The sequence below is a fragment of the Lissotriton vulgaris genome, chromosome 3_1 (genome assembly GCF_964263255.1).
Source record: "Lissotriton vulgaris chromosome 3_1, aLisVul1.2, whole genome shotgun sequence".
In the NCBI taxonomy this organism is placed as follows: Eukaryota; Metazoa; Chordata; class Amphibia; order Caudata; family Salamandridae; genus Lissotriton; species Lissotriton vulgaris.
In genome coordinates, this window is record NC_141689.1 from 1,150,932,652 (window position 1) to 1,150,958,173 (window position 25,522).

At 46.0% G+C, this 25,522-nt stretch overlaps 1 protein-coding gene across 2 annotated transcripts in view; it reads right to left on the bottom strand.

Moving 5' to 3' along the window:
* Positions 1 to 25,522, bottom strand: part of LOC147727600 (thiol S-methyltransferase TMT1B-like) — a 161,770-nt gene that overhangs the window by 36,155 nt on the left and 100,093 nt on the right. Inside the window, exons 1-2 of one of the 2 annotated variants that reach the window (XM_086961630.1) lie at positions 14,044 to 14,148; positions 6,740 to 7,423 (exon numbers count right to left, since the gene is read on the bottom strand). In XM_086961630.1, coding sequence (XP_086817756.1) covers positions 6,740 to 7,237 — 498 coding nt within the window. In that variant the 5' untranslated portion in view covers positions 7,238 to 7,423; positions 14,044 to 14,148. Of the gene's footprint in view, positions 1 to 6,739; positions 7,424 to 14,043; positions 14,149 to 25,522 lie in introns of those variants that run through there. The other variant, XM_086961629.1, reaches the window with a different exon arrangement.

Genomic DNA, 25,522 nt, shown 5'->3' on the forward strand with positions numbered 1-25,522 from the left:
TCTTGTTTGAGCTATTGTAAATGACAATGCCTTTTATGTATGTGTTAGTTCTCAAAACAGATAAATAAAAGGCATTGTCATATACAATGCCAACTGCTTAAACTCTTGCAAATGCGAGACCTATTGCATTGCAAATGCTTCTTTGTTAACCCCACTCCCCACCATGATGCTGCAAAGCATCCTCAATTTTGCTTTATGTTCCTCCTCCCAGGTGGAAATTATTCAATGTGATGATGATAATAATCGATCTAAGTAGCATGTAAACTTATCTACATACTAGAAGAAAGCTCAAACATTCACTGCAAAGCCAGCATTTCACCTTTATGAAGTCGATGGAATGTTCATAGTTGAATTAGAAAATAATTAATATCCATAATTAACCCAGAGACTATTTAGTTTGAGGTGCGTATGCTGTATACATGGCCAATATTCAGGACACAAGTCCTAAACAAGCATTTGCAATGCAATTAGTCTCGGATTAGGACATTTTGAGCTATTGGTATTGTAAATGACAAATGTTTTATTTATGTGTTGGTTTTGAAAATAGCGAAATTAATAGCTTTGTCATTTACAATGCCAATAGTTTTAACTTCCGCAAATATGACACCTATAGCATTTGTAATGCAATATTTGTTGTATTTACATGACTTAGATGTATTAATATTACAAATAACAATGGCTTTTATTTTTTTAATAATTAATACTTATATAAAAGTTATTGTAATTTATAATGGCAATAGCTTAAACTTTTGGGAAGATTATGTTCAGTGTATTTTATTGTGATGAAAATCCAAGAACAGCAGTGAAATATTAACACCTTTTTATGACATTTGTAATAAAGCTTGAAACATTAAGAGAACAAATTAGAACCAGTTGTTGTTGAATGGTTGCACAGAGTGATGCTGTGGCCTTCAATGGTGCTGAGTGATGCTGTGGCCTTCAGTGGTGCTGAGTGATGCTGTGGCATTCAGTGGTGCTGTTGCGTTGAGTGGTGCTGAGTGATGCTGTGACATTGAGTGATGCTGTGGCGTTGAGTGATGCTGTGGCGTTGAGTGATGCTGTGGCGTTGAGTGATGCTGTGGCGTTGAGTGATGCTGTGGCGTTGAGTGATTTTGTGGCGTTGAGTGGCGCTGTGGTGTTGAGGGGTGCTATGGCATTTAGTGGTGCGGAGTGATTCTGTGGCGCTGAGTGATTCTGTGGCATTGAGTGATGCTGTGGCATTGAGTGATGCTGTGGCATTGAGTGATGCTGTGGCATTGAGTGATGCTGTGGCATTGAGTGATGCTGTGGCATTGAGTGATGCTGTGGCATTGAGTGATGCTGTGGCATTGAGTGATGCTGTGGCATTGAGTGATGCTGTGGCGCTGAGTGATGCTGTGGCATTGAGTGATGCTGTGGCATTGAGTGATGCTGTGGCATTGAGTGATGCTGTGGCGTTGCGTGGAGTTGTGGCGTTGAGTGATGCTGTGGCGTTGCGTGGAGTTAAGGCGTTGAGTGGAGTTGTGGCGTTGAGTGGAGTTGTGGCGTTGAGTGGTGCTGTGGCGTTGAGTGGTGCTGTGGCGTTGAGTTGTGCTGTGGTGTTGAGTGGTGCTGTGGCGTTGAGGGGTGCTGTGGCGTTGAGGGGTGCTGTGTTGAGTGGAGTTGTGGCGTTGAGTGGTGCTGTGGCGTTGAGTGGTGCTGTGGCGTTGAGTTGTGCTGTGGCGTTGAGGGGTGCTGTGGCGTTGAGGGGTGCTGTGGCATTCAGTGGTACTGAGTGATTATGTGGCACTGAGCAATGCTGTGACGTTGAGTGGTGCTGGGACGTTGAGTGGTGCTGGGACGTTGAGTGGTGCTGTGACGTTGAGTGGTGCTGTGACGTTGAGTGGTGCTGTGACGTTGAGTGGAGTTGTGACGTTGAGTGGAGTTGTGGCGTTGAGTGGAGTTGTGGCGTTGAGTGGAGTTGTGGCGTTGAGTGGTGCTGTGGCGTTGAGGGGTGCTGTGGCATTGAGGGGTGCTGTGGCATTGAGGGGTGCTGTGGCATTCAGTGGTACTGAGTGATTATGTGGCACTGAGCGATGCTGTGACGTTGAGTGGTGCTGTGACGTTGAGTGGTGCTGTGGCGTTGAGTGGTGCTGTGGCGTTGAGTGGTGCTGTGGCGTTGAGTGGTGCTGTGGCGTTGAGTGGTGCTGTGGCGTTGAGTGGTGCTGAGTGATGCTGTGGCGTTGAGTGATGCTGTGGACAGTTTGATACTATGGTGGCACTGAGTGATGCTGTAGCGTTCAGTGATGCGGTGGTAGCGCATAGTGATGTTGTGGTGCCACTGAGTGATGTTGTGGTGCCCCTGAGTGATGTTGTGGTGCCCCTGAGTGATGTTGTGGTGCCCCTGTGTGATGTTGTGGTACCCCTGTGTGATGTTGTGGTGCCCCTGTGTGATGTTGTGCTGCCCCTGTGTGATGTTGTGCTGCCCCTGTGTGATGTTGTGCTGCCCCTGTGTGATGTTGTGCTGCCCCGGTATGATGTTGTGGGGCCCCGGTGTGATGTTTTGGGGCCCCGGTGTGATGTTGTGGGGCCCCAGTGTGATGTTGTGGGGCCCCTGAGTGATGTTGTGGGGCCCCTGAGTGATGTTGTGGGCCCCCTGAGTGATGTTGTGGGCCCCCTGAGTGATGTTGTGGGGCCCCTGAGTGATGCTGTGGTGATGCGATAGATAGAGTGAGGGCGATAGATAGTGAGGGCGATAGATAGTGAGGGCGATAGATAGATAGAGGTGTAGAGAGGGGTGTAGAGAAAGAGGGGTGTAGAGAAAGAGGGGTGTAGAGAAAGAGGGCATTAGAGAGAGAGGGGTGTAGAGAGAGAGGGGTGTAGAGAGAGGGGGGTGTAGAGAGAGGGGGGTGTAGAGAGAGGGGGGTGTAGAGAGAGGGGGGTGTAGAGAGAGGGGGGTGTAGAGAGAGGGGTGTAGATAGAGGGGTGTAGATAGAGGGGTGTAGAGAGAGGGGGGTGTAGAGAGGGGGTGTAGAGAGAGGGTTGCAGATAGAGGGATGTAGAGAGAGAGGGGTGAGGAGAGAGCGGGGTGTAGAGAGAGGGTTGTAGAGAGAGTGGGGTGGAGAGAGAGGCGTATGGAGAGAGAGGGGGGTGTAGAGAGAGGGGGGTGGAGAGATGGGGGTGGAGAGAGAGGGGGGTGTAGAGAGATGGGGGGTGTAGAGAGAGGAGGGTGTAGAGAGAGGGGGTGTAGAGAGAGGGGGGTGTAGAGAGAGGGGGGTGTAGAGAGAGGGGGTGTAGAGAGAGGGGGGTGTAGAGAGAGGGGGGTGTAGAGAGAGGGGTGTAGAGAGAGGGGTGTAGAGAGAGAGGGGTGTAGAGAGAGGGGTGTGGAGAGAGAGGGAATGGTGAGAGGGGGTGTAGAGAGAGGTATAGATGCTTCCAAAACTAGGATTATGAGAGCTTGCCATCTCTGACAGCAAACAGTTTCAGAAGGAACCTTTGGAGACCACGCTTATTTTCAAAGGCAACGGATTGCTCATATTGGAGGAGTCTGTTTGTTTGCAGGCATTTTTGTCAGGGACAGGAAAGCCTGTGCCACGATCAGCTGGCAGCAATACATGCACTAGAAATATAAATGTTAGTGCGTGTATCATTGCCAGCTGATTGCACGAGCGTGGCACAGGCTTTGCTGTCGCTAATGCTTCTTGTTTAAAATGGTGATGGTGACCGGCAGCGCTTTCCACTAGTTACATTATACAATGACAGTTTAATATTTTTTGTAGACACTGGTAGATTAATCGGCTGGTCTGTTAAAGACATTTCCTGAGCTGCCGATTAATCTCCCCGTGTCTACAAAAAATATGAAACAGTCAATCATTGTGTAACGTAACTGTTGCTCGTAGAATCGCTACAATTTAACAACAAGCGGGGGCTCTGCTCCGCGCTGAGGAGTGAAGGAGTTGAAGGAGGGGTGGGGGAATCGTGATAGGACCCAGATATTTCCAACACGCCAGATGGACTATTTTGCTTGTCAATGCTTTCTTCCATTCCGCTTTATACATGCCCTATAAAGTAAGCGAAAGGCGATTAATAAAACTATTAAACAAGTAACTAAATAAAATTCACAATGCAGTAAGAATACACTGGTCATTTGAAGGGGTCAAAGACTGCTGACAGCATTGTTTCCCCACATGTCGTCACCATGAACCAAAAACATGCCTGGCAAGCTCGGATTGGAGAGGAGTAATAGAAAGTAGAAACGATCAGAAACAGAGCCATTCATATGGCCTCCTCTGCACACTCCCATACCCTCTTTGAGATCATATATGGCCCGGCCCCCTTCTGTTGTGTCATTGTGCCTAGTGTATGCTGTGCCTCAGACACTGCACACCCCCGCGCCATGGAGGACGATGCCGCCGAGCGGAAGCTGAAACTAGTGACACTGGTGAGAGAGCGACGCCCTGGCACACTTTTCAACTTGCTCCCTAGCAACGGGACTAGGCGGGACCCAGGCAACAGCAGCTCCAGGGCAACAGCAGCTCCAGTTCTGGACGCAAAACAGCTCACTAGTGCAGGGCAGCGCGTAAGTGACTCAAGTATGTGGATCAAAAGAAAAGCGCGATTTAGAGCATGGGGGAGGGGGCATATTTACAAAGCCCTTGCGCCGCCTGTTGTCACTTTGAAAAGTGTCGCACCTGAGGCGCAAGGGGTTTGTAAATAAGTCCCCGTGAACTTTTTTGCCTCAGGCACTATTAATTCTGTGAAAGTAAAATAAATGAAAACAGCTTCTTTCGAAACGCACTTTTGGGCCAGGGCATCCCGGTTTCGAAGCAGCTGTTCCGCAGTGTACACCAGACTGGTTCAAAGATGCTTTCTTTAGTAGCAGCTGCTATTTACTACCCTAAGGGCCACCAGCGCTATACATAATGTTTATTGCAGTTTGAATTGTTTTGATATAGCGTTCACTCCATCAGATCTGTTAACTCGCACTACTGTAGATTACAGGGTTGTTAATGACTCAATTATGCAGTAGGTTTCAAAGTGTGACATTAAAATCTGTGGACTGCAGGCTGGTCACAGACACGATCATTGAGTACCTAAGTTCCAGATGCTCGAAAATACTGTGAATTAGGCTTAGCGCTAGTAAGTGGTGGACCTGATCGGGAAGTGGGGGCCATGCCCCCTAGCTCTTCTTGTCCTGCTGTACCCAAGGGAAGGCACGTCTGCCTGGCGCCTAAAAGTAGGAACATTGCTTGCATTTTATGATTGAAATGCAAGCCCTTTATTTGCGCAAGCAGCACCCACAGCCTACTTTTTTTTTCAAATGAATTGTTTACATTCCAAACTTAAGATGCATCATAGATCCTGTTTCCTGGTCCGGCTTTTTCTCTGGGCGCTGTTTTGGCAACTGTGTATTCTCTAAAGTGGTTAAAGTGCAAACATATTACGGGCCCAGTCTGGAAGACAAGTGCTTTGGAGGTTGAACTATAATTTATAAAACAAGACGGGGAAAGAACATCGGAAGATGAGAAAGAGGGGTGGGGATAATAGAAGGAGATGAGGACGGATAAGAAGAGGCCGGGAGAGAAAATAAAGTAAAATGAGGCGAGATTGGAGAAGATAATGAGATAGACGAAAGGAGGGTCCAGATGGGAGCTGGGAAAGAGGCTAAAAGGGAGGGGAGAATGCACGTAGCACATTCCAATGAAGTCTGGTGCGAGGCGTGGGGGGCGGGGGAGGGGAGCAGGCATATGGTGTTTGAGTGAGCAGCCTTTGACATGCGAGCGAGTGGGAGGGAACAGCAGGGGGCGGAGAAGCAGATTGCCTTCAAGGCAGGAGGCAGGCAGAAGGCTCGGGCAAGCTCGTGCACGAGAGCACATGCACTCGTGGAAATACTCTTTTGGAAAGCTTAGTTTAACTCTTGGTTTCACTGCTATAGACTCGTCCTATTCCATTATTGTACATTTAATATGTACGTGTTGATGTAAAGGGCTCTGACACGCTGCATTGGGATGAGGAGGGCTATAGAAGAAAAAATAGTGGTACTTAAATTATTTCAACGCCTCCTCAGGTGTAGTAAGCTCTATATAAATGCAATTTGCTTTGTGTAAATACTGGGAAAGACCAACACATCTGACATTCTTACAGTGCATGCATATCTCCTAAAAAGGGACTGAACAAAGTGAAAAGATGCCTCTCTTAAGTATCTGTGAAGTGCTAACAAGGTGTGAGCCTTTATTTCCCCTCTGCTTCATTTGCATCAGGTGTGAGGCTCCTGACTGCTCCCAGCCAAGAGACTCGAACAAAAGGAGGACTGATGACCGCTCAAATTCGGCCTTTGTAATGGGCCTAGCAAGAGTCTTAAATAAGAAAGCCAATTCCCTGCCTGCATGTTGTTGCTTGTTGAAGATGGAAAGCTGACAACCTGCAGGCACTGCTAAAAGTGTCCCAGTGTTTGGAAATTACACCGGGGCGAGTTCAGCACATTATTCAGTGGGGCCCAAAATCTTGGCAGGGTGGACGGCGTTCACCCTGTGAAAATAGGAGGTGGACGCCGTCCCCCCACGTGTACCCCCGACTCGTGCCCAGCCAATGGTATTGCCAGAGGTCAGGGCTGCAATGGTAATTGTAAATCGTTTTCCCACGTTATTGAATAGGGCTGAAATTCCTTAAAACTGGCCATCTAGTTTACCACTTCGTAGCACGCATTTTAACTGTAACCATTCACTACTCCCAGCTGCACCGCCCTGCAGTTTAAAAGTGCATTGCATTGCTGTGTACTCACAGGCCTGAGGACGCGGATGACTTCTTTTAGGAACGCCTCCACACTCATCACCGAGCACAGCACCAGGGTACACACTACCACGTCAACAGAGCCACTCGCCACTTGGGTCATATGTTCCCCAGAAGCTACCAGGAAGCGCTCAAAATGGACATGCTCATTTTCTGCAACGCTCTTGCTTAGATACTTCTGAAAATGAGGGTTTGGATCGACACAGACGACTTTACAACCTCGCGGGTAAAACTGGAAGTTTGCACCACTGCCGCAGCCAACCTCAAGGACCGTTAGCTCTCCGGAGCAGCCAGCAAACTCCGACAGGTTGCTGAAAAGGTCTTTTTTGTGTTCCCCCATCTTTCGGTTGAAAGTCACGGTTATCTTTTCCATTATGTAAGGGAAAATCTTCTGAAACATTGGCTTCCACAGTCCCAGGAAGGCCAGCACATGAATCGGAAGTACAAGGATAGCCACCCAGACTTGCAAAATGCTTACGAGTATCGCCATCGTCACAGGTGCAATTAAATGTGATATACAGAGGTTTGTCCTCGGATGGTACGTGTAAGAGCAGGATCAGCCAACCAGGACACGTTCTTGACAATACACAAACCCTTGTTTCCAAGTCGGGGTGTAACGGTATCGAGTTCAATAACGACACGTGGCTTCTAAGAGTGTGTGGCAGGCAGGCAGGCACTGTAACGGAAAACAACAGCAATATTATTTATGGAATATGACAAGACGTCCAAAAGACCAATACATTCGGTTAATGAAACCTTTACAATAAGGTCTGGTGTCCTTCGGATGAAGGCAAAGAAGAAACCAATAAAATATTCATGCTGGCCCTGCAGATCTGGCTAACTTCTTGACACTGTAGGCATATTTAAGAATGGCTAAGGCTATCCTTATCATTACACACCCAAAGCGATCTCAGTTTGCATATGACACGAAATACTCCCCACCCCAAGCTTTCCAAATCTACGCCAGATCGTACCCAGCTTTTCACAGCCAAAACTTTTTATTTTTCATACAACACAAAAATAAACCTAAAACCTATAAGCACGAGAACAGTTTGTCCAAGACATTACGGAACAGCTAGAGAAAGTCAGTGAAAGACAGTGGGCGAGAAAGACAGGAACGGTCATAGATAAAAAGGGCGAGAGGGACAGAAAAACAGGGAGTGACAAACAAATTTAGCAAGATACAGAGAGACAGACATTGGGAGAAAGACATGGAAAGAGAGAAAAGCCAGGGACAGACATTGAGAGAAAAGAGAAGGGCAAGAGATAGACCGGGATATGGAACAAGAGAAAGACAGGAATCAAAGACAATGAGAGATAAAGAGCGAAAGGCAAGTAGAGGCAGGAGGAGAAAAGAAAGATACAGAAAGTAAATAACAGACAAAAAGGCAGTAAGATATAAAGAGAGACAAAGAGACAGAGGTAAGAAGAGAGAGCAAGACAAAAGAATGAGTATAAACAGAGATACAGATGGAGACAACTGGAGAGAGAAATGGTGAGACATTACAAGAGAGAAACAGGAAAAGATCAACTGCAGGAGAAAGAGCGAAACCTAGAAAGAAGGGGAGGAATGATAAAGTAGAGAGAGAGAGCCAAAGACAGAGAGAGAAAAAAAGAGAGAGAAATGATCTAAGAGACTAATTTAATATCAAATATTTTTTTCAAAAATGTTCCTGTTAGAGTGGCTAACTTTCTATTATCAATTCGTTGGACATTTTGCAAGTGTGTTGATGCACTGAGTGCCCGAAAACATCAGAAGACATTCTTTGGGAAAGCCGCTGGCATTTCGGGGGTTTAATTCCATAACCTTTTAGCCTTTTTAAAAGGTATACCTCTAACAGATATCGATTAGTGAGACTGACTACTGTGTCTTACTGTATTTATGTTCAACCTCTTAACCACCTCCTGGAGAAAGGCTTAATTGCTCGAGATTGGCACCTTTGGAGATGCAAATTTACAAAAATGGATAACTCTGTTATACACATGGAATGGCACCTAAAACACCCATGGTAAAACAACATTGTCTACCATAGATACTACCAAGTAACTACCTACAGGCTCAGGGCCTAAAGAAAAAGATGCATATTCTGCTTCTGTCTTTTTCCTATGATATAAATATACTAAATGGACTTTCAAACGACCCTACAAGAAGTCATAAGAGCTATTAAAAACAATTGGAAAGACCCCTCACAAGGTGATCAATTCACCGTGGTGGGCAGACTCTAGCACTAGATTTAGCATTTAATCCCAGCTTTACCTAAATATGCAAGAATTACACAATGCAGAATAACACTGGGCACAGAGTACAGTGACCTTTCCCTGGGAAGGAAAGTCCCTTGGCCTTTTCATCAGAATGAACACCACCACCGTTTTAGTGTACGGTGCTAGTTGGAAACTGTGGAAGCAGGAAACCTGGCTTTAATCCTGGCCCCCTAATTTGGCGAAACTGTGTGTTCTGATGCAATCAACCTTTGAACGTGTTCCTTGTTCAAAAAGTCAAAATGTCATCATGATTTGGAACTCAAAGAAGTCCACATAAAAATGCACAAAAGATCTACAAAGCGATCTACAAAAAAAGTTCTCACAATTGATAGTTTGCAGAATAAAATACATGACAGAATCAGTCAATGTACCGACACAGTCCTCTAATGTAAAAAGTCCTTGGACAAATAAAGTGCAAATGCACAACTGTATTAGTGAGAAATACAAAACGTATCCAATCATAAGGAACATAGCAGGAACAATAGTGCAACTCTAGTACAGAACTTCAATATAATTCAGTGCAATCAACTTTCCAAAGCAATGTAAACACTGTAAATCTACTTAGACTGTGCACATCATATTATACTAAAAGACCATATTCATGAAATACGAGGGCAAATCAGGAGCGGCTTGTGCAGGTAAGAGAGTGGAGTGGAGAAGTGTGGCTCAGGGGTTAGAGGCAGCAGACCCGGAAGCTGAGATCGGTCCTGGACCAGGGTTCAATTCCCCGCCTCGGCGGGTCTTGGGCTAAAAATTCCACGGACTCGATATTTCTCGCCCCGGTGCCTTCTCGACTCACGGGTTCACACTCTGCGACTCTGGGTAATAGCTTGCTTAATCTCCACAACGGCCCCTCGCGGCGGGATGCCTGACTTTCACCTTGTGGATACCCTGCTATCTCACAGGGGAATACCAGGACAGGTTCCCTAAGCAAGCGCCGGGAAACCCACTGCGGGTAGCTGTGCGCTATATAAGCTCAAATACATTTACAAGAGTGGTGTGGCGGTGGTGTGGGGCCTCGACAGGTGATGTTGAGGGAAAATTTCATAAATAATTACTTTTCCCTCGCCGTAGTCTGTCGAGCCTACACCCCCGCCATTTATTGCATGGGCTGCTCCTGGGGCAAATTCAATTAATATAGTCATATCTATAAATATTTCATAATTGTTAAAAATAGATAAATACATTTGAACAAACTCTTTCCGAGGATGGTGCCAGAAGACATTTCCGGACCTCCAGTCCGGAGGAAATATTATACTTTAGGAACAATGGTCTTAACAGATGTCATCATAGTGATTTCAGGAAAGGACAAATAACACATGATTTAAATCTTGAACATGGTTCCTACAGTGGTCACGGGGCCTCTCTTTCCCAGGTAATCCATCCCATGCTCCCGTAATCAATCGTAGGGGAAGCAGGTTTAGCCTTAATAGTAAAATGGTTCTAAGCACACCATGGCGAAGGCTCCTTAGGACATACTGTTGAGGTTTTTTACATATGCTACTCTCCAGTTATATAATTCCTAATGTGCCAAGAGCACAATATTTTCGACTAACTTCGTAGATTCATTTTAAATCATATTTTTCAAAACACGCTATGGGAGGGTCCAGCTTCACTTTGACCAGTTCCAAACATATCCAGTGCTTTCACATAATTTTAGAAAACAGTTCTTCCCTCCTTCAGTCAGAAAATAAATTCATATTTTAACGCATGCCCGATGGGAGCCCTGATCACAATTCAACATGCTATTCCCTCACCTTAAGCTTGCTGCTAAAGAAAACACATTTGTGGAAAGAAGCCCGAATTCAAGCCGGAGTGCTGATGGAGCAACCGCACAATTCAAGGTACACATGTGGCGCCAAATGCACTCTTCCAGCTTCTCAAAGAAGGCCCAGTGCCGCTCATCCATTGATTCACAGGCATAGCTCAATGAAGGCGGAATTTTATTCTTATATGCCGCCAGGACATGGGCAAAGTGTTGTTGCCCGTAACATTTATATAACCTGCCAATTGTAGAAGCCTGGGATATTGTCTTACTACTGCACTGACTAAAATGATCGCTATTAGAGTAGTTACTAGAAAACTCTCTAACTGCATATGGGTACAACTTCACCACCTCTAGCTTGTCTTTCTCTAAAAACCAATGCAAATCTTTCCTAACCCTACACCCCGGGACCCAAAGACCATGACTTTCGCTCTTAGAGATTTTTATTTTTATCATCAGCGTAGTTGCCCAACTAGTATACACCTCTGTGAACCAATCAGTGTCAATGCTAGAAAAATAGCATCATCCAGGTAGAGAACACAACCAAGACTCATTGTTCCAAGGTTTTGTGATTCCCCCTTACACTGTCCCACTCTGCTAGGTCAGCCATAAGTAGGTAAGTAGAATTTCCATTGTTTGAAGGTATTTAAAAACCATCTCAATATAACAAACACACTCGAAAGAAAACACAGTGTGAACATTCAATAAATAAAGCACAACGCTGTTGGGGACAGAGTAACCTAAAGTCCGAGACATGGTAGTAATCATATAAAAAGAAATAGTCAAAAAGTTAAAACCAAGTCTAAGATTATAAAAGTTATGGACTGCCCTAAGAACCACTATAATTTCTACTAAGCCAATTCATCTTACCATGTTGCGACAAACAAGTCAAACAAACAATCTTTATGCACATTTATCAAATTACAATAGCGTGTCTCCTGCAAGTGCCCCCCCCAAAAAACAAGCACTAGCGTTGCCAATACGTCTCGCAGTAGGAAAGTTGGAGCTATTACAATTGCAAATAACAATGCCTTTTATTTTTGTTTTCATTTTAAAAACATAAAGGGCTTTGTCATTTACAAAACCAATAGCTCCAACTTTCCTACTGCGAGACCTATTGTGCACTGCACAGTGTGGGTGAAAGTGGCACTGCGTGTGTGTGAGTGGCTTTGAGTGAGTTGCGTTGCGTGGGTGAGTGGCGTTGCATGTGTGAGTGTTGTTGCGTGGGTGAGTGGCGTTGCATGTGTGAGTTGTGTTGCGTGGGTGAGTGGCATTGCATGGGTGAGAGTGGCGTTGCGTGTGTGAGAGTGGGCTTGCGTGGGTGTGAGTGGCGTTGTGTGTCTGAAAGTGGTGCTGTGTGGGTAAAAGTGGCACTGCGTGGGTGTGAGTGGATTTGCGTGTGTGAGTGGCGTTGCATGAGTGGCGTTGCGTGGGTGAGTGGCGTTGCGTGGGTGAGTGGTGTTGCGTGTGTGAGTGGCGTTGCGTGTGTGAGTGGCGTTGCGTGTGTGAGTGGCGTTGCGTGTGTGAGTGGCGTTGCGTGTGTGAGTGGCGTTGCGTGTGTGAGTGGCGTTGCGTGTGTGAGTGGCGTTGCGTGTGTGAGTGGCGTTGCATGGGTGAGTGGCGTTGCATGGGTGAGTGGCGTTGCGTGGGTGAGTGGCGTTGCGTGGGTGAGTGGCGTTGCGTGGTTGAGTGGCGTTGTGTGGTTGAGTGGCGTTGCGTGGGTGAGTGGCGTTGCGTGGGTGAGTGGCGTTGCGTGGGTGAGTGGCGTTGCGTGTGTGAGTGGCGTTGCGTGTGTGAGTGGCATTGCGTGTGTGAGTGGCGTTGCATGTGTGAGTGGCGTTGCATGTGTGAGTGGCGTTGCGTGTGTGTGTGTCGCTGCGTGTGTGAGCGGCGTTGCGTGGGTGAGCGGAATTGCGTGGGTGAGCGGCGTTGCGTGGGTGAGCGGCGTTGCGTGGGTGAGCGGCGTTGCGTGGGTAATTGGCGTTGCGTGGGTGAGTGGCGTTGCGTGGGTGAGTGGCGTTGCGTGGGTGAGTGGCGTTGCATGTGTGAGTGGCGTTGCATGTGTGAGTGGCGTTGCATGTGTGAGTGGCGTTGCATGTGTGAGTGGCGTTGCATGTGTGAGTAGCGTTGCGTGGATGAGTGGCGTTACGTGGATGAGTGGCGTTGCGTGGATGAGTGGCGTTGCGTGGATGAGTGGGGTTGCGTGGATGAGTGGGGTTGCGTGGATGAGTGGGGTTGCGTGGGTGAGTGGGGTTGCGTGGGTGAGTGGGGTTGCGTGGGTGAGTGGGGTTGCGTGGGTGAGTGGGGTTGCATGGGTGAGTTGTGTTGCGTGTGTGAGTGTTGTTGCTTGGGTGAGTGGCGTTGCTTGGGTGAGAGTGGCGTTGCGTGGGTGATAGTGGGCTTGCGTGGGTGTGAGTGGCGTTGCGTGTCTGAAAGTGGTGCTGTGTGGGTGAAAGTGGCACTGCGTGGGTGTGAGTGGCTTTGTGTGAGTGAGTGAGTGGCGTTGCGTGGGTGAGTGTGGTGTTGCGTGGATGATAGTGTGCTTGCGTGGGTGTGAGTGGCGTTGCGTGTCTGTAAGTGTTGCTGTGTGGGTGAAAGTGGCACAGAGCCTTTGATGTGGCCTGGCGCAGGAGAAATGCTGCTGCTGCTAATTAAATATAAAAAGTGTTTAGGGACTCACGGCTGCCGAGAGTAACAAGGCAGTGCTGGGAGGGGGGCTGCACACCAACTGAAGTGCTCTGGTTGCACGGCCGGCGGCCGGCCGTGTGAAGTGATAAGCCTTTGAAGTACACAGGCATGCTGTGACGGAGGTGTGAGAGGTCTGGCAGGGAACAGATGGCCTGAAGCAGGGGGCGGGGCAGCGCTGGGGAAGCCTGTGGGAGGGTGATTGATGCCTTTGATGTGGGGAGGGAGGAGAGCCTTTTGCGAGCCTGCAGGAGAAATGCTGCTGATGTGCGTGCATGTTTAATCACGTGATTCACGTGAACTTAAAGAAAACCGCGGCTGAAAGCCCGTGGTTTGAAGTGGATTTTGCCGACTTGAATTCTCCCCATTTCCCATTCCTGCGGAATGGTAAAGGCGAGACCTAAAAAAGAACAGGAAAACAACTCCCTACAAGGAGTATAATTTTTGGCTAAGGTTTACTAAGCAAACTCAGCGCCTGAAGCAGCACATACACTCTGGCCCTTTAACCCCAATCCTATGATCTTGACGATAATATTTTGTTCCTTGTCACGGATCCATTGACACTTAATATATAAAAGTGCTACCTGCATGTGTCAGTCTTTCTCTCAAAATGGAACCTGAAGAACTGAAATCTTCATTCTCAGGGGTCTCACTAATACAAAAGAACTTGGCACAGAAGCTGAAATATCAAAAGACATCTTAATTAAATTTAATAAGTGAGGCCACGTCACACAGAAGCCGCAGCAACCGAATGAGGTGGTCTAAAAAGTACAAAACACAGAGGCCTTTTATATGTTTAGAGTTACAAACTCAGCATCAAAGAAAGGGGCAGTCCTAGCTTCTGCAAGCATACAAAATACCTAATATGGACATACAAGATCTGCAAAATATTAGCCAATAGAAAAACATCATGTAACCAGAATGTCCCCCTTACGTTGTGTTTCTGCCCAAACCATAAGTCAATCAATTACAGCACTTATAAGTCAATCAGTAATGGCAAAACATGTCTGTATGCAGTTAGGCCAGCTAGTGTCTGAGATTGCTTTCAAAGCAAGAACAGAGGGGGGGGTTTCTACACGTTGCAGTCCAAAGGGCAGAAATACTTCATGAATAGAGCAGCCTGTGTAAAGGCAACACAAATTGATGTCAAATGTAAGATGCAATCAAAATTAAAGAACCTCAAACCAATGGTCCCAACTTGTATAAATAAATATGGAAGATGTGATATAATTTGGAGTGGGCAGTTTAACCACATGCGCGCTGCTCTGATTCTGCTAGAATGCTGACTTTTTAAAAAACGCACTTTACATGACGAGCTGGGCTCGTCATCAGTGTGCGAGGAGGCTACACCATGACGAGCCCAGCTCGTCATCAGCCTCGAAGGGGTTAAAATGTGAAGCTGGAGTCAATATTCTTAGAAGTGCTAATGGTTAAAAGCTTGCTGGTGCTAAAGACAGTAATTTTTGTGCTTCTTTAAGACATTTCACACATCAGGCCGATAACCGCGGACTCTGACAACTCAGACATGTGAAGATAGCCTTGTTACATTGCCTTATAACCAAGTTTGCAAAACAGGGGTGTCAGCCAAAAGCATCGTAAATTTTTCAACATTGGGCAGATACATATTATGTGGGAAAAACTCTCCTCCTTAAAATTACATAGACAAGCACTGCCGTTCTGTAGTTCTTGATAGGCTTCCGAGTTTGTAAGCTTTTAAAGGAATTAAGCCGCATCTCAGTCTCAATAACCCTTTCTTGACATTCAGTTTCATTTGGGAAGCTAAATACACGTCTCTCCGAGTCTCTTGATACAATGGGTTACATAAACTGGCATGAGCTTTTTTAGAGAGTTCTAGAATGTCCATGGCCTTCAATTGTATACTCACTGATTTTAACAGCAGTTTTCCAGAGATCTTCGGGGTTATGTTAAGGGGTGTGATGTTAGACATCTCCAGGGCTTCCATTGCATCCCTTTAGTAAGTTTCCTATGTTAATGCTTTGTCGTGGATACCTCAATATATAATTTCCTTCAATGACCCTGGAGCCGCTGTGCTAGGTTTCCCATAATATCCCAAAAACCAAGCCTTTAATATTAATGTAAAAGGCAGAATTCCAGCCATAGCTGTGAGAATGGAGCAGCATCAGAACCATCTGTAACATTTCAGTTGCACTTTATCCAGCCAGCCCGAGATACGGTCCTTAAAATTCAATGTGCCATACGGAAGTGTGTTAAAAAGAACATTGGGAAACCCAATAGACGATTTGAGTCTTGGGATATGTAGCAATTAATAGGTAAGAGTGCCTACAAGGGATTTATTTCAAAAGGACTAAATAAACACCAATAACATGAGTAAATCTATTGTCAAGCCCTCTAATGGTGACTGACTAATGAACAATCAAAATTCAAATTAACTGATTTGTATCATGATGAATCTTCAAATGAACAATTTAAACATGGGTGTGCATATTTGAACAAATCAAGTTATTTAATGTAAGCAAATAAAAAAGGGTACAAAACAATATAACTAGATACAAGAACCTAGGCAAATCAGTGTTATACAAATGTTGTAACCTCAGGGTCAAGTATGTGAACCTCTATTTAAAAAATATTGTTATATTGAAAAACGAATCTAAAACAGCAGAAAACTATTTCCAAGAAAACCAAATAACTCTAGAAATAGATGAGCTGGTTGACGTTTCGGTCTCCGAGGCATAAAAGTCCATGCACTCCACACCACTGGATTCAAGCAAGCCGGGCTGAAGACGGCTGGAATGCCAGAAACCGGTCCTCGGAAGCTTGTTTCCGGTCCAGGGAAGGCTTGGCAGTTCGGGCGGACTGTTCCCATGAGGCACAGGGTCAGACTGATTTGCATATGGCCGTGTCTGAACTGGGGTGATGTGGAGTGCAAAAAACCGATGGATTTAGGCCCAGATCTTTGTACTGGGGTGAATGTATGACATTGTTCTGCATTCTGTCCATCAACTGTGGTTTTTGCATTTGTCACCCCGAGTGGGATGGGTATGCTCAGACGTGAGTCCCATGCACTCCACACCACTGGATTCAAGCAAGCCGGGCTGAAGACGGCTAGAATGCCAGAAACCGGTCCTCGGAAGCTTGTTTCCGTTCCAGGGAAGGCATGGCTTGGCAGTTCGGGCTGGACTGTTCCCATGAGGCACAGGGTCAGACTGATTTGCATATGGCCGTGTCTGAACTGGGGTGATGTGGAGTGCAAAAAAACTATGGATTTAGGCCCAGATCTCTGTACTGGGGTGAATGTATGACATTGTTCTGCATTCTGTCCATCAACTGTGGTTTTTGCAAAAGTCCATTAGACCATATTCAGGACGATGAATACAAAGTTAATATTTGACCATTGAGTCTGGTCAAGCAAAAGGTTTGTTGAGCCAGCCGAATTTCAAGTTGTTTAGACTTCCAGGTAGCTAATGCAGTAATAGCAATTAATACTCCAGGCCTGATGGAGTGACTGTATCTCAGCAATCCAAAGGATTTGCTGCTGATATCACTTGCTGTTCGTCAAGCAATATCAGACAGCATTGCTCCTCTCACTAACCGCTAGGGACACTATAATACAATCAAACCATCAGGCCTGGCGTATTAATTACTAATCCAGATTATTACCACAAGCCCAGTCATGAAGGTAAAGAAGAATACTGCTGGCAAATAATTTCCCTATCACATCCAATAATGGAATCTGCCTAAAGCTGGCAGGAAAGGTTTAAGGATCCTTTTTATACAAAGCCAACACTATACTTCCTTTCTAAGAGGACGGTATGGTCCCATACTAATAACAATATTGAAACACCAAATGTAGAAAAAGGGCCCATGAGGAAACATCTTATTTAATGAGAGGTATTGAGAGATCGTCGGGCCCATCACCTCAGAGTACCTGGCACCCTTAAAAACCTCTATCTCCTCACAGGAAGGAGGGTCATATACATTCAATGAGAAAGACTCACTAATCAACTCCAACAGAAACCCGCCAGTAGAATTAGAAGTGTACAGCCGCAAGATATATTGGATCCACTCTGCATCGGATATTAAAATGGCTTCTGCCCTAACTCTACAATCACAATATTCAGCTATTAGGGGCCAATATTTACGCGAATCACCAGAAAATGCACCTTCTCTCTGCTCAATACATTTCTGATCCTCCTCCCTTCTGCATTCAGCCAACTTCAGTCTTGTTCTTACCCACTTAAACCAATTGATTTCCCTTTGCCTCAGTCATGATGACTGCCCAATTTGGTCATTTACTTGGTAGTTTAGCTCCTGATTTAACGTTTTTACCTCCCCGGAGGTAGCCACCAAGGATTTAGCACAAGTAGCTTGTTTCATTCTCCCACATGATCGAAATAAAGACACTGCTTCTCAAACCAGGCAATAGGATTCTCTTGTATATGACCAGAACCCACTGTTTTAACATATCCTGCCAAGTTTATCGTATTTTGTTGGACCAAAAGGTACGCCCATTTATTTTGTTATAGACAATCATATAATTTCTGGAATACTTAAGTTCTAAATTGATAACCACCGAAAAAATACTATGGTAGCTCACATCCATCCTCAATACCTTAAACTGTGTGCAGGCACCAAATATTTGGTAGGAAATAGTGATTGTTCTCGAGAGGAATGGAAAATAAAAGAGGCTGGGGAATCCTCTGCAAATCTGAAATTTAGAGCATCCAAGTCATTGATTTGTCTAAAATTCAAAAAGCTTAAACCCTGCCTGTTTGATCTAATATTACCTGCCAAATTGCCTCCGGTATACTCCATACCTCGTCCTAATCCAGGTGCCCAAAGGTCACAGAAGAACAAGTTGAGATTTTAAGCATTAAAATCTCCCACCATAATTATCAGTGTGCATTCTTCCAAGATGCTAATATTTTTCACAAAAATGAACATAGACTCAACTTGGAATCAGACTGTACTAAGCCCGCCATATTTCAGGAGCGAATTGTACCCAAGCGGCTACCTCTGCAACATTGGAAGTTTTATATTTTTTCTGGAGTCATGTAGTATACCTGCTGCCCAACTCCAGGGAACCAACTCATTTCCCTTACTAAATTCCCTGACCATCAGGTCCTCATGACCCTCAATATTTGTTACTCTTCTCCCTGTGATTCTACCAATAAAAATGATGATATCCTTCGGATTATGGGTCCCTGAGTGCTCACCCTATGTTTATCTAACTGAGCGTCAACAGGCTCATCAAACGGAAAGACATCAATGCCTTTTTTCCAAAAGTGGTCAACATTAGCCAGGATTATAATTACAACGATCCTAGAGCTACATGTTAGTCTGGAACTTGGAACTACAGGAACCCTCATCTTTTCTTGATACCAGGCACAAATCCTTGATATCTGATAATCTGGTCCTTAGACTGGATTATTATTCTGCCTTGGCCCAGTCCCAGATTTAGGGATTTGAGTTGGGGGAAAAGAAGGGGGAGCCACCCCATTGAGAGTCCTCCTATATTTAAAATCAGTCCGTACAGGAAAAGAATGCACACAAGAGAGGATATGGGGAAATCTATCAGGAATCTGCTCTACTTCTTGGGGAGCTCCATTAGCCTCAACATCTGTGCTCACCGATTCCATGATCCTAATCCCAGGGTCATCCTTCAGATTTCCCATGCTCGAACCACCACAGTTATTATGGACAGTATCCGTGAGCACTTTCTCCTGCCCAAGGCAACCTGGAATTAGTACTTCTGATATAATAGAAGGGAAAAGATTATTTATTTCTGGGGACTCAAACTCCTGACCTGTAAGAGGCCTGGCCTTTATCAACTCTTTACATTTTTGAGGTTGGATAATAGGGTTGGACTCTTCAAGGGCGTTTGAAAACGTCAGTTTTTTAAGCTTATGCTTCATAATGTGCTGGATCCTTTTCTTTTTCTCCTCCTGTGATTTTTCCCCATTACTACCTGAGGGAGAGAATGCCCTCATAGGAGAGGCACCACCTTGTTTAGCCCTTGATGGTTTAACACTAGGCGTGTCATTTTTTGAAACTATGGCCCCATTAGTAAGTGGAACCCCTATAATAAATATTGGAAAGACGGAAGGAGGATTCTCAAGTACGGATGCATTTACATTTGCCCCTTGGGAAGCCTATCATTGTTCCCAGATACATGGTTTGGTAAGGAAGAACAGGCCATATTGACACTCTCCCTCGTGGTCTCGAAGTTATCAGTGGATTGCTCAAAAGGAGTGGCCCCATGACCATCATAATTCCCCACCTGAACTCCCATTTCTACCACCCCATTTTATTGCCACTATATTAGTCTGGGTAGCCTAAGATCTAATTTCAGTGTCCCTTTCTTCCTTCCCTGAATGTAAACCAAAAGAGGTGAGGTCCTGCACCCCCCTTAAAATAGGTGACAACACATCCAGCATATGATCAAAATTAGCAATTGATTCATCCAACAAGGCCAATACTGAGCTAAGTATCCTCTCTACAGAGAATAAGATATCAAAGTGGGCCCTCCCCCAAACGTCCCATCGATTTTCACATTAGATTACTGCACGAGGGCTGGAGCCCCTGTGCATAAAGAGAGATCATAATTTAGGGACTCCATTGACCCTAAAAGAGACACCCTTGAAGAATGTGTACTGCTACAGAAAGCAGGTAATGGAGGACAACTAAGAGGACAGTCAAAAGGCGGACTCAAGACCATGTCTGAGGCAACTAGTGATTTTAAATAAGCCTCCCCAACTTGGTTTTTCTCCATGAGAATGGCAACGTCTGGCAAAGAATAGCCCTCCAATACATCGGGATCAGTGCTACACGCATCTCCACAAATTTAACCATCAATCCACTGGAGAGGCCTCTTTAGATGAAGACATTCCTAACACAGGCGCAATATTTTGGTCCAACATGATACCGATGATATTGGTATCAGAAACCGCCTTTGTGTCATCCCTGTCCATTTCTTCCACTGCTTCCCCTGGGCGACATAGTTTTCCAAGTTGACTTTGGGGAATGGGCTGTGCTGGGTTATGCATAAAGTGGTTAATCAGACACGGTACTGTGCCCTGGGAAAGGACCGTAACTAAACTCAACTCGTCTTCTTTGTTTACACCTGTAGACATCACCAATTCCTTGTTTCTGACCCCGCTCCCCCTCTTTGAGAACAGAGACAACACAGGAGAGGAAAATGGGCTTGAGACTTCTTTCGCTGAATAGTTTTTAAAAGTTTAGGGGAGATGATGTATTAGCAATAGGACCAGTTGAGCCTGAGGGGGCGATAAAACGATCAGAACGTAGACACCTAGAAGGTATAATCAAAACACCGTATAAGACCTTATAAAATCTAGTCCACAGATGCCACAAACGCCTGTTGCCTACTTTCCCTCTTCCCTTCTCTCTATGACACTTCTCTGCGACTCCACAAGATGTTAACTCCCTTCCTAAAGGGTGGAGCAAAGGTACACGAGGAGGCACAGGAGAGCACAAGAGAGCTAATGAGTGAGGAATAAGTGTACGTGAAGGGAGCAGACCTCCCCTCCCTGAGGCACAAGCTGCACCAGCACAATACAGGCTGCCTCTGCACCATTGGGTGGGCGGGGTGGGGCAGCCTAGAGCCTTCCCAACACACAACACACGAAGACTGTTAGAAGGTCTTGTGGGTTCCCGGCGGATTGTGGGCCTTAATTCTCCAGCATATGGTCCCCCACTTTAGCCTTCTCTTGCACCAAAGCAAACTCCCCCAGTGCTACCACAACTCCCCTTGCGCGGACAAACCAAGGAGAGGAAGGGGTACAAGCACACCTCTCCTAAGGGTGTTAGAGAAGTCTGAAGCAGCACAGATATCCAACTTCAAATAAAGTGTGTTTTCTATGCGTTTTGATATCTTTGGCAGAACCGGTTGTGGCGTTCTTGGAGCCGCACAGAAGTGAAGTACAGTTTGATTTTGGCCAGTGGTATCCTGCAGAACAGACCTGGACCATAGAACCCCCAAACTACATGAGTTGTTATGGCAAAGATCGAAGGCTTAACAAAATGGCTTGAACAAGCTTAAAAAGAAACAAAGGCTTAAAGTCTGCAAGCTGCCAGGTATAATAACTTTTGAGGCTGTGAGACTTCCGAGCGGGAGCAAACCAGCTGCACTCGGACCTGGCTGGGCCTCTTCCGCCGGGGCTCAGGCTCCTTTCCTCGCCTCCCACTCGACTCGCTTGGTTCCCTCATTCTGTGGCTGCTTTGCAGGGCCCAGGGTCTTCACTTTCTCCCTCCGGCCCGAAGTGTTACCATGGCACTGCTGCCTGTCCATCTCCTTACGATGCGGTTCTGTGGCTCGGCGGATTCAAGCATCAGACGTCGCTTCCACTTCCTCCAAACACGTTCCTTGTTAAGAAGAAGATGGTTTTACTAGAACATATACCTTGTTCCTCTGTCCCCATTCCTTGTCCAGGATTTGCAGTATTTAGAATCATTCTCAAGGCTATTAAAATGCTTGTAGTTTGAAAAAAAATGGCTGGATAGGACTATGGAGAGGGAATGTAGACAGGGCTCTCTCTCATTGTCTTTTCACAAAAAAATGTAATATGGTGTTAAAATAATAGTCTTTTTAACAGGCAGAACTGCATTAAAGGACCTGGTTTCCAACTTCACCAAACTGTTTGATCTTGTGCAAATTATATTCTCCTTGTGACTCGGTTGTTTGATATGACAATGTATGTAGCTATGCTGCATCAGTTTAAAGTGCGCCTTACTGTACACTGTCTGCACTCCTTCAGAGTCACTGGTGGGTGAGGATGGGGGAGGGATGAGAAATGGGAGGGGTGGGAAATGGGAGGGGGAGGGGTGAGAAATGGGAGGGGGAGGGGTGAGAAATGGGAGGGGGAGGGGTGAGAAGTGTGGGGGGGCGGTCAGGCGGAAGGGTTAATAATCAAACATTTAAAAAGTACCTTCCTGGGTCCCACGCAGTCTCAGCTCCTGGCCGGGTCCCGCGTTTTTCTGCTCTCTTGCTGTCCTGCCTCCAGCAGGAACAAAAAGTGGGCAGCCTCCCTTCCCTTTCCTAAGCCAATCACAACGCTGCAATAGCAGAGTTATTATTGGTGGGTACACCGACCAGCCAGGTGTCTACGGGGAGGCCATTTTCTCCATGTAGGCTACATGCAGCCTACATGGAGAAAAGGGAGGGTGTGCTTGACTACAGTCAGGGCCCGCAGCACTGTCTAAGCCACTCCTCCGCTTTCCTTGAGCTGACCCACTCACTCGCCCGCCCCCAACCAAACCCTTCTGCTTTCTTGCAGTGCGAAAAGCAGACACATTAAATGGTAGTTTTACAATGTTATGTTTCTGCTTCTTGCACTGCGAGAAAACAGTGAGGCAACGCTCCTCCGTCCTAATGGAGGAGTAACCCCTGCTACTTCACAAGCTCCCACCGACTCACTGTCCGTGAACTTGCCATTCAAATAGGCTTGCCATTTATCCTGTAACTTCAGTGTCTGTGCTGGTTTGTCTGTCTGTATTGAGAACAAATGTGAGAAACAAATAGTCTACAGTGGGGCACGCCAACAGCATTGTCAGAGCCTGAGACTGATGTGGAGCATCCGGGAAGGAGAGCCACACTACCCTAGCTATGTGGGATAGTTTTCCATATTGTAGGCTAGTTTTGCATATTGTAGGAACTGGATTGAGTTAATCCCAAAGTTGGCATGTGCTTCCTCCAAAGATATAAATCGATTCTTGGGATACAAATACACCAAGATTAGGCAGCCCACACCTTTTCCACCTTTCTTTCCATAGAAATGGTCAATGCTATCTGTGCGAATGGGGCAATATGCCATAGTGGCATGGCTGATGTAAAAGGCAGTTTTCAGTCATTATGGTCACCACCCTGAGCCCCCATTAGTAAAGCGGGAGTATCTCATCATTGTGCGAGCCTCTGAGGAGTTCCTCCCAGTTGTTTTGGTCATCCAAGCGGTGGACCGCATGCTGCAAAAGACGCCAAATAGTTGAGATCGATATCCGGAACTTCCAGCCCTCCCTGCTCACACTTGCTTTAGAGTGTCGGGTTTAACTCTGCTCCTTTTGCCTGCTCAGATCATCCAACCATTTGCTAGAGGTCAAGGGCTACATACTTCTGGCAAGGGAGCAAATAGGGGGCCCCCTGCAGTGAGAGTGTTGTCCAAAACGTAATGGACGACTGCAGGCCAGCACAAAGGCCCTCATATTCAAATTATGTCTGTTGTCATTATCCAAAGTTATTCCCATGCCTAGATACCAAAAATCTGATGTTTCCCAGGGAATCGCCAACCGAGAGAAGTCATCACTGTTCAGGCCTCTCAGCCGAACACCGCCCCCCTCAACCACCACCCACCCCCAATCGGGAATGATTTAGATTATTGATGATTAATGTGGAGACCTGAAATCTTCCAAAATTCTGTGAGGGCCTGCAACAGGATCGGAAAAGAGTACATTGGAAGCTGCAGGCATACCAGATTGTCATCGGTATACATGGACACTACATGGGTGGTATCCACCACATGTATTCCCCACTAGTTAAGCCCACTTAGTACCCTGCAGGCCAGTGGTTCCATTGTAAGTGCAAAGAGCAAGGGGGACAGAGGGCAGCCCTGTTGTGTCCCTTGCTCCATGCCAAATTACTCTGCGACCATAGTGTTTAATAGTCCCAGGCCAGCGGCTGGGTGTACACAGCTTAATCCATTTAATATAGGTCAGTCCTATAGCCTGTAGCACTTCTCATGGAGAGGTCCAACAGACTAAGTCGAAGCCTGTTCAGTATTAAGTTGGGCAGGATGCAGCCCTAATATGAGCAGCCTACACACACGTCAGCTGGCGTATATTGTGACGAGTGCATATGTGTGGTATAAACCACATATGTCCTTGTACACGAACCTCGGGAGGGCTTCTAAGAGGTGATTAGCAAGGATTTTATTTAGTATTTTAATGACTACATTTAACATGGAGAGTAGGCAATAAGACAAGATGTTGGTCAAGTTCCCATCAGGCCTGGAAATAAGAACTACACAAGCTTCTCCTTTTGAAGCTGGTCGCACCTCTACCCCATAAGGCTCATTATACGCATAGCCTATAATGTTAATGAATATTTAATTGACCCTACACCAGTCAGAGAATTGCCAGCTAGCATTACCAAGCAAGGTGACATAAGCCTGCACACTCCATGGCACATCTATGACATTTGTTACTAATTGACTGATCACATTATGGACCCTAGCAGGGGTGTAATGCATTCTATGTAAAAATGTAAATTGGATATATTTGTAACAGTAGTTCATGGGAAACCGCTTCACTTGAAACCAGTGGAATATCCAAGCCTTATCAACCGTGGTATCACCAAGATCCTCCTCCCACAATCTCTTGACAGGCATTCCCTAATTTATCAACGTTTTATTTTTTTTATTAACAGTTGGCGAAACCAAATCAGTTAACAATGACACATATCCCCAGTGAATGGCAACTCTGCACTTTGCAAGGAGGAGTGTCAATGCCACCAGCTTACGAAACTCACTAGGCACTTCCTACACGTAGCCCAACAGGCCAGTGAGTGGAGAGAGGGGAATAGCCACACCCACGATTGCAGCTATTGTGCGGAAGACCTCAGTCCAAAACACTACGACTGCCGGGCAAAGCCATGACAGATTCATCAAATCTGATAAGGCGCATGGGCACACAAAACAGAGTTGCAGATCCGGGGCTCCCGGCCCACCATGCGATTGTGGTAGAGTGAGCAGTTTATAGGAGGCGCGGGGATGCCGACCCGCCCATTCCAGTGATGACAGCTTTGACCACAAGCGTTTGAAAAAACTGGAAGTTAGAGGAATTGGTACATTGACGAATGAAGAGAGAAATGTTGACAATACAATCATTTTCCTGATGGCAATTGGCCAGCTATAGATAAAGGTAGTCTAGACCATATCGATATGCGCAGGGGTCTCCAAACCGGTCCTGGAGGGCCGGATCCATGCCAGATTTTTTGGATATCCCCATTGAGATACATTTAGTAATTTTAAAAATCTGGCATGGATCCGGCCCTCCAGGACCAGTTTGGAGACC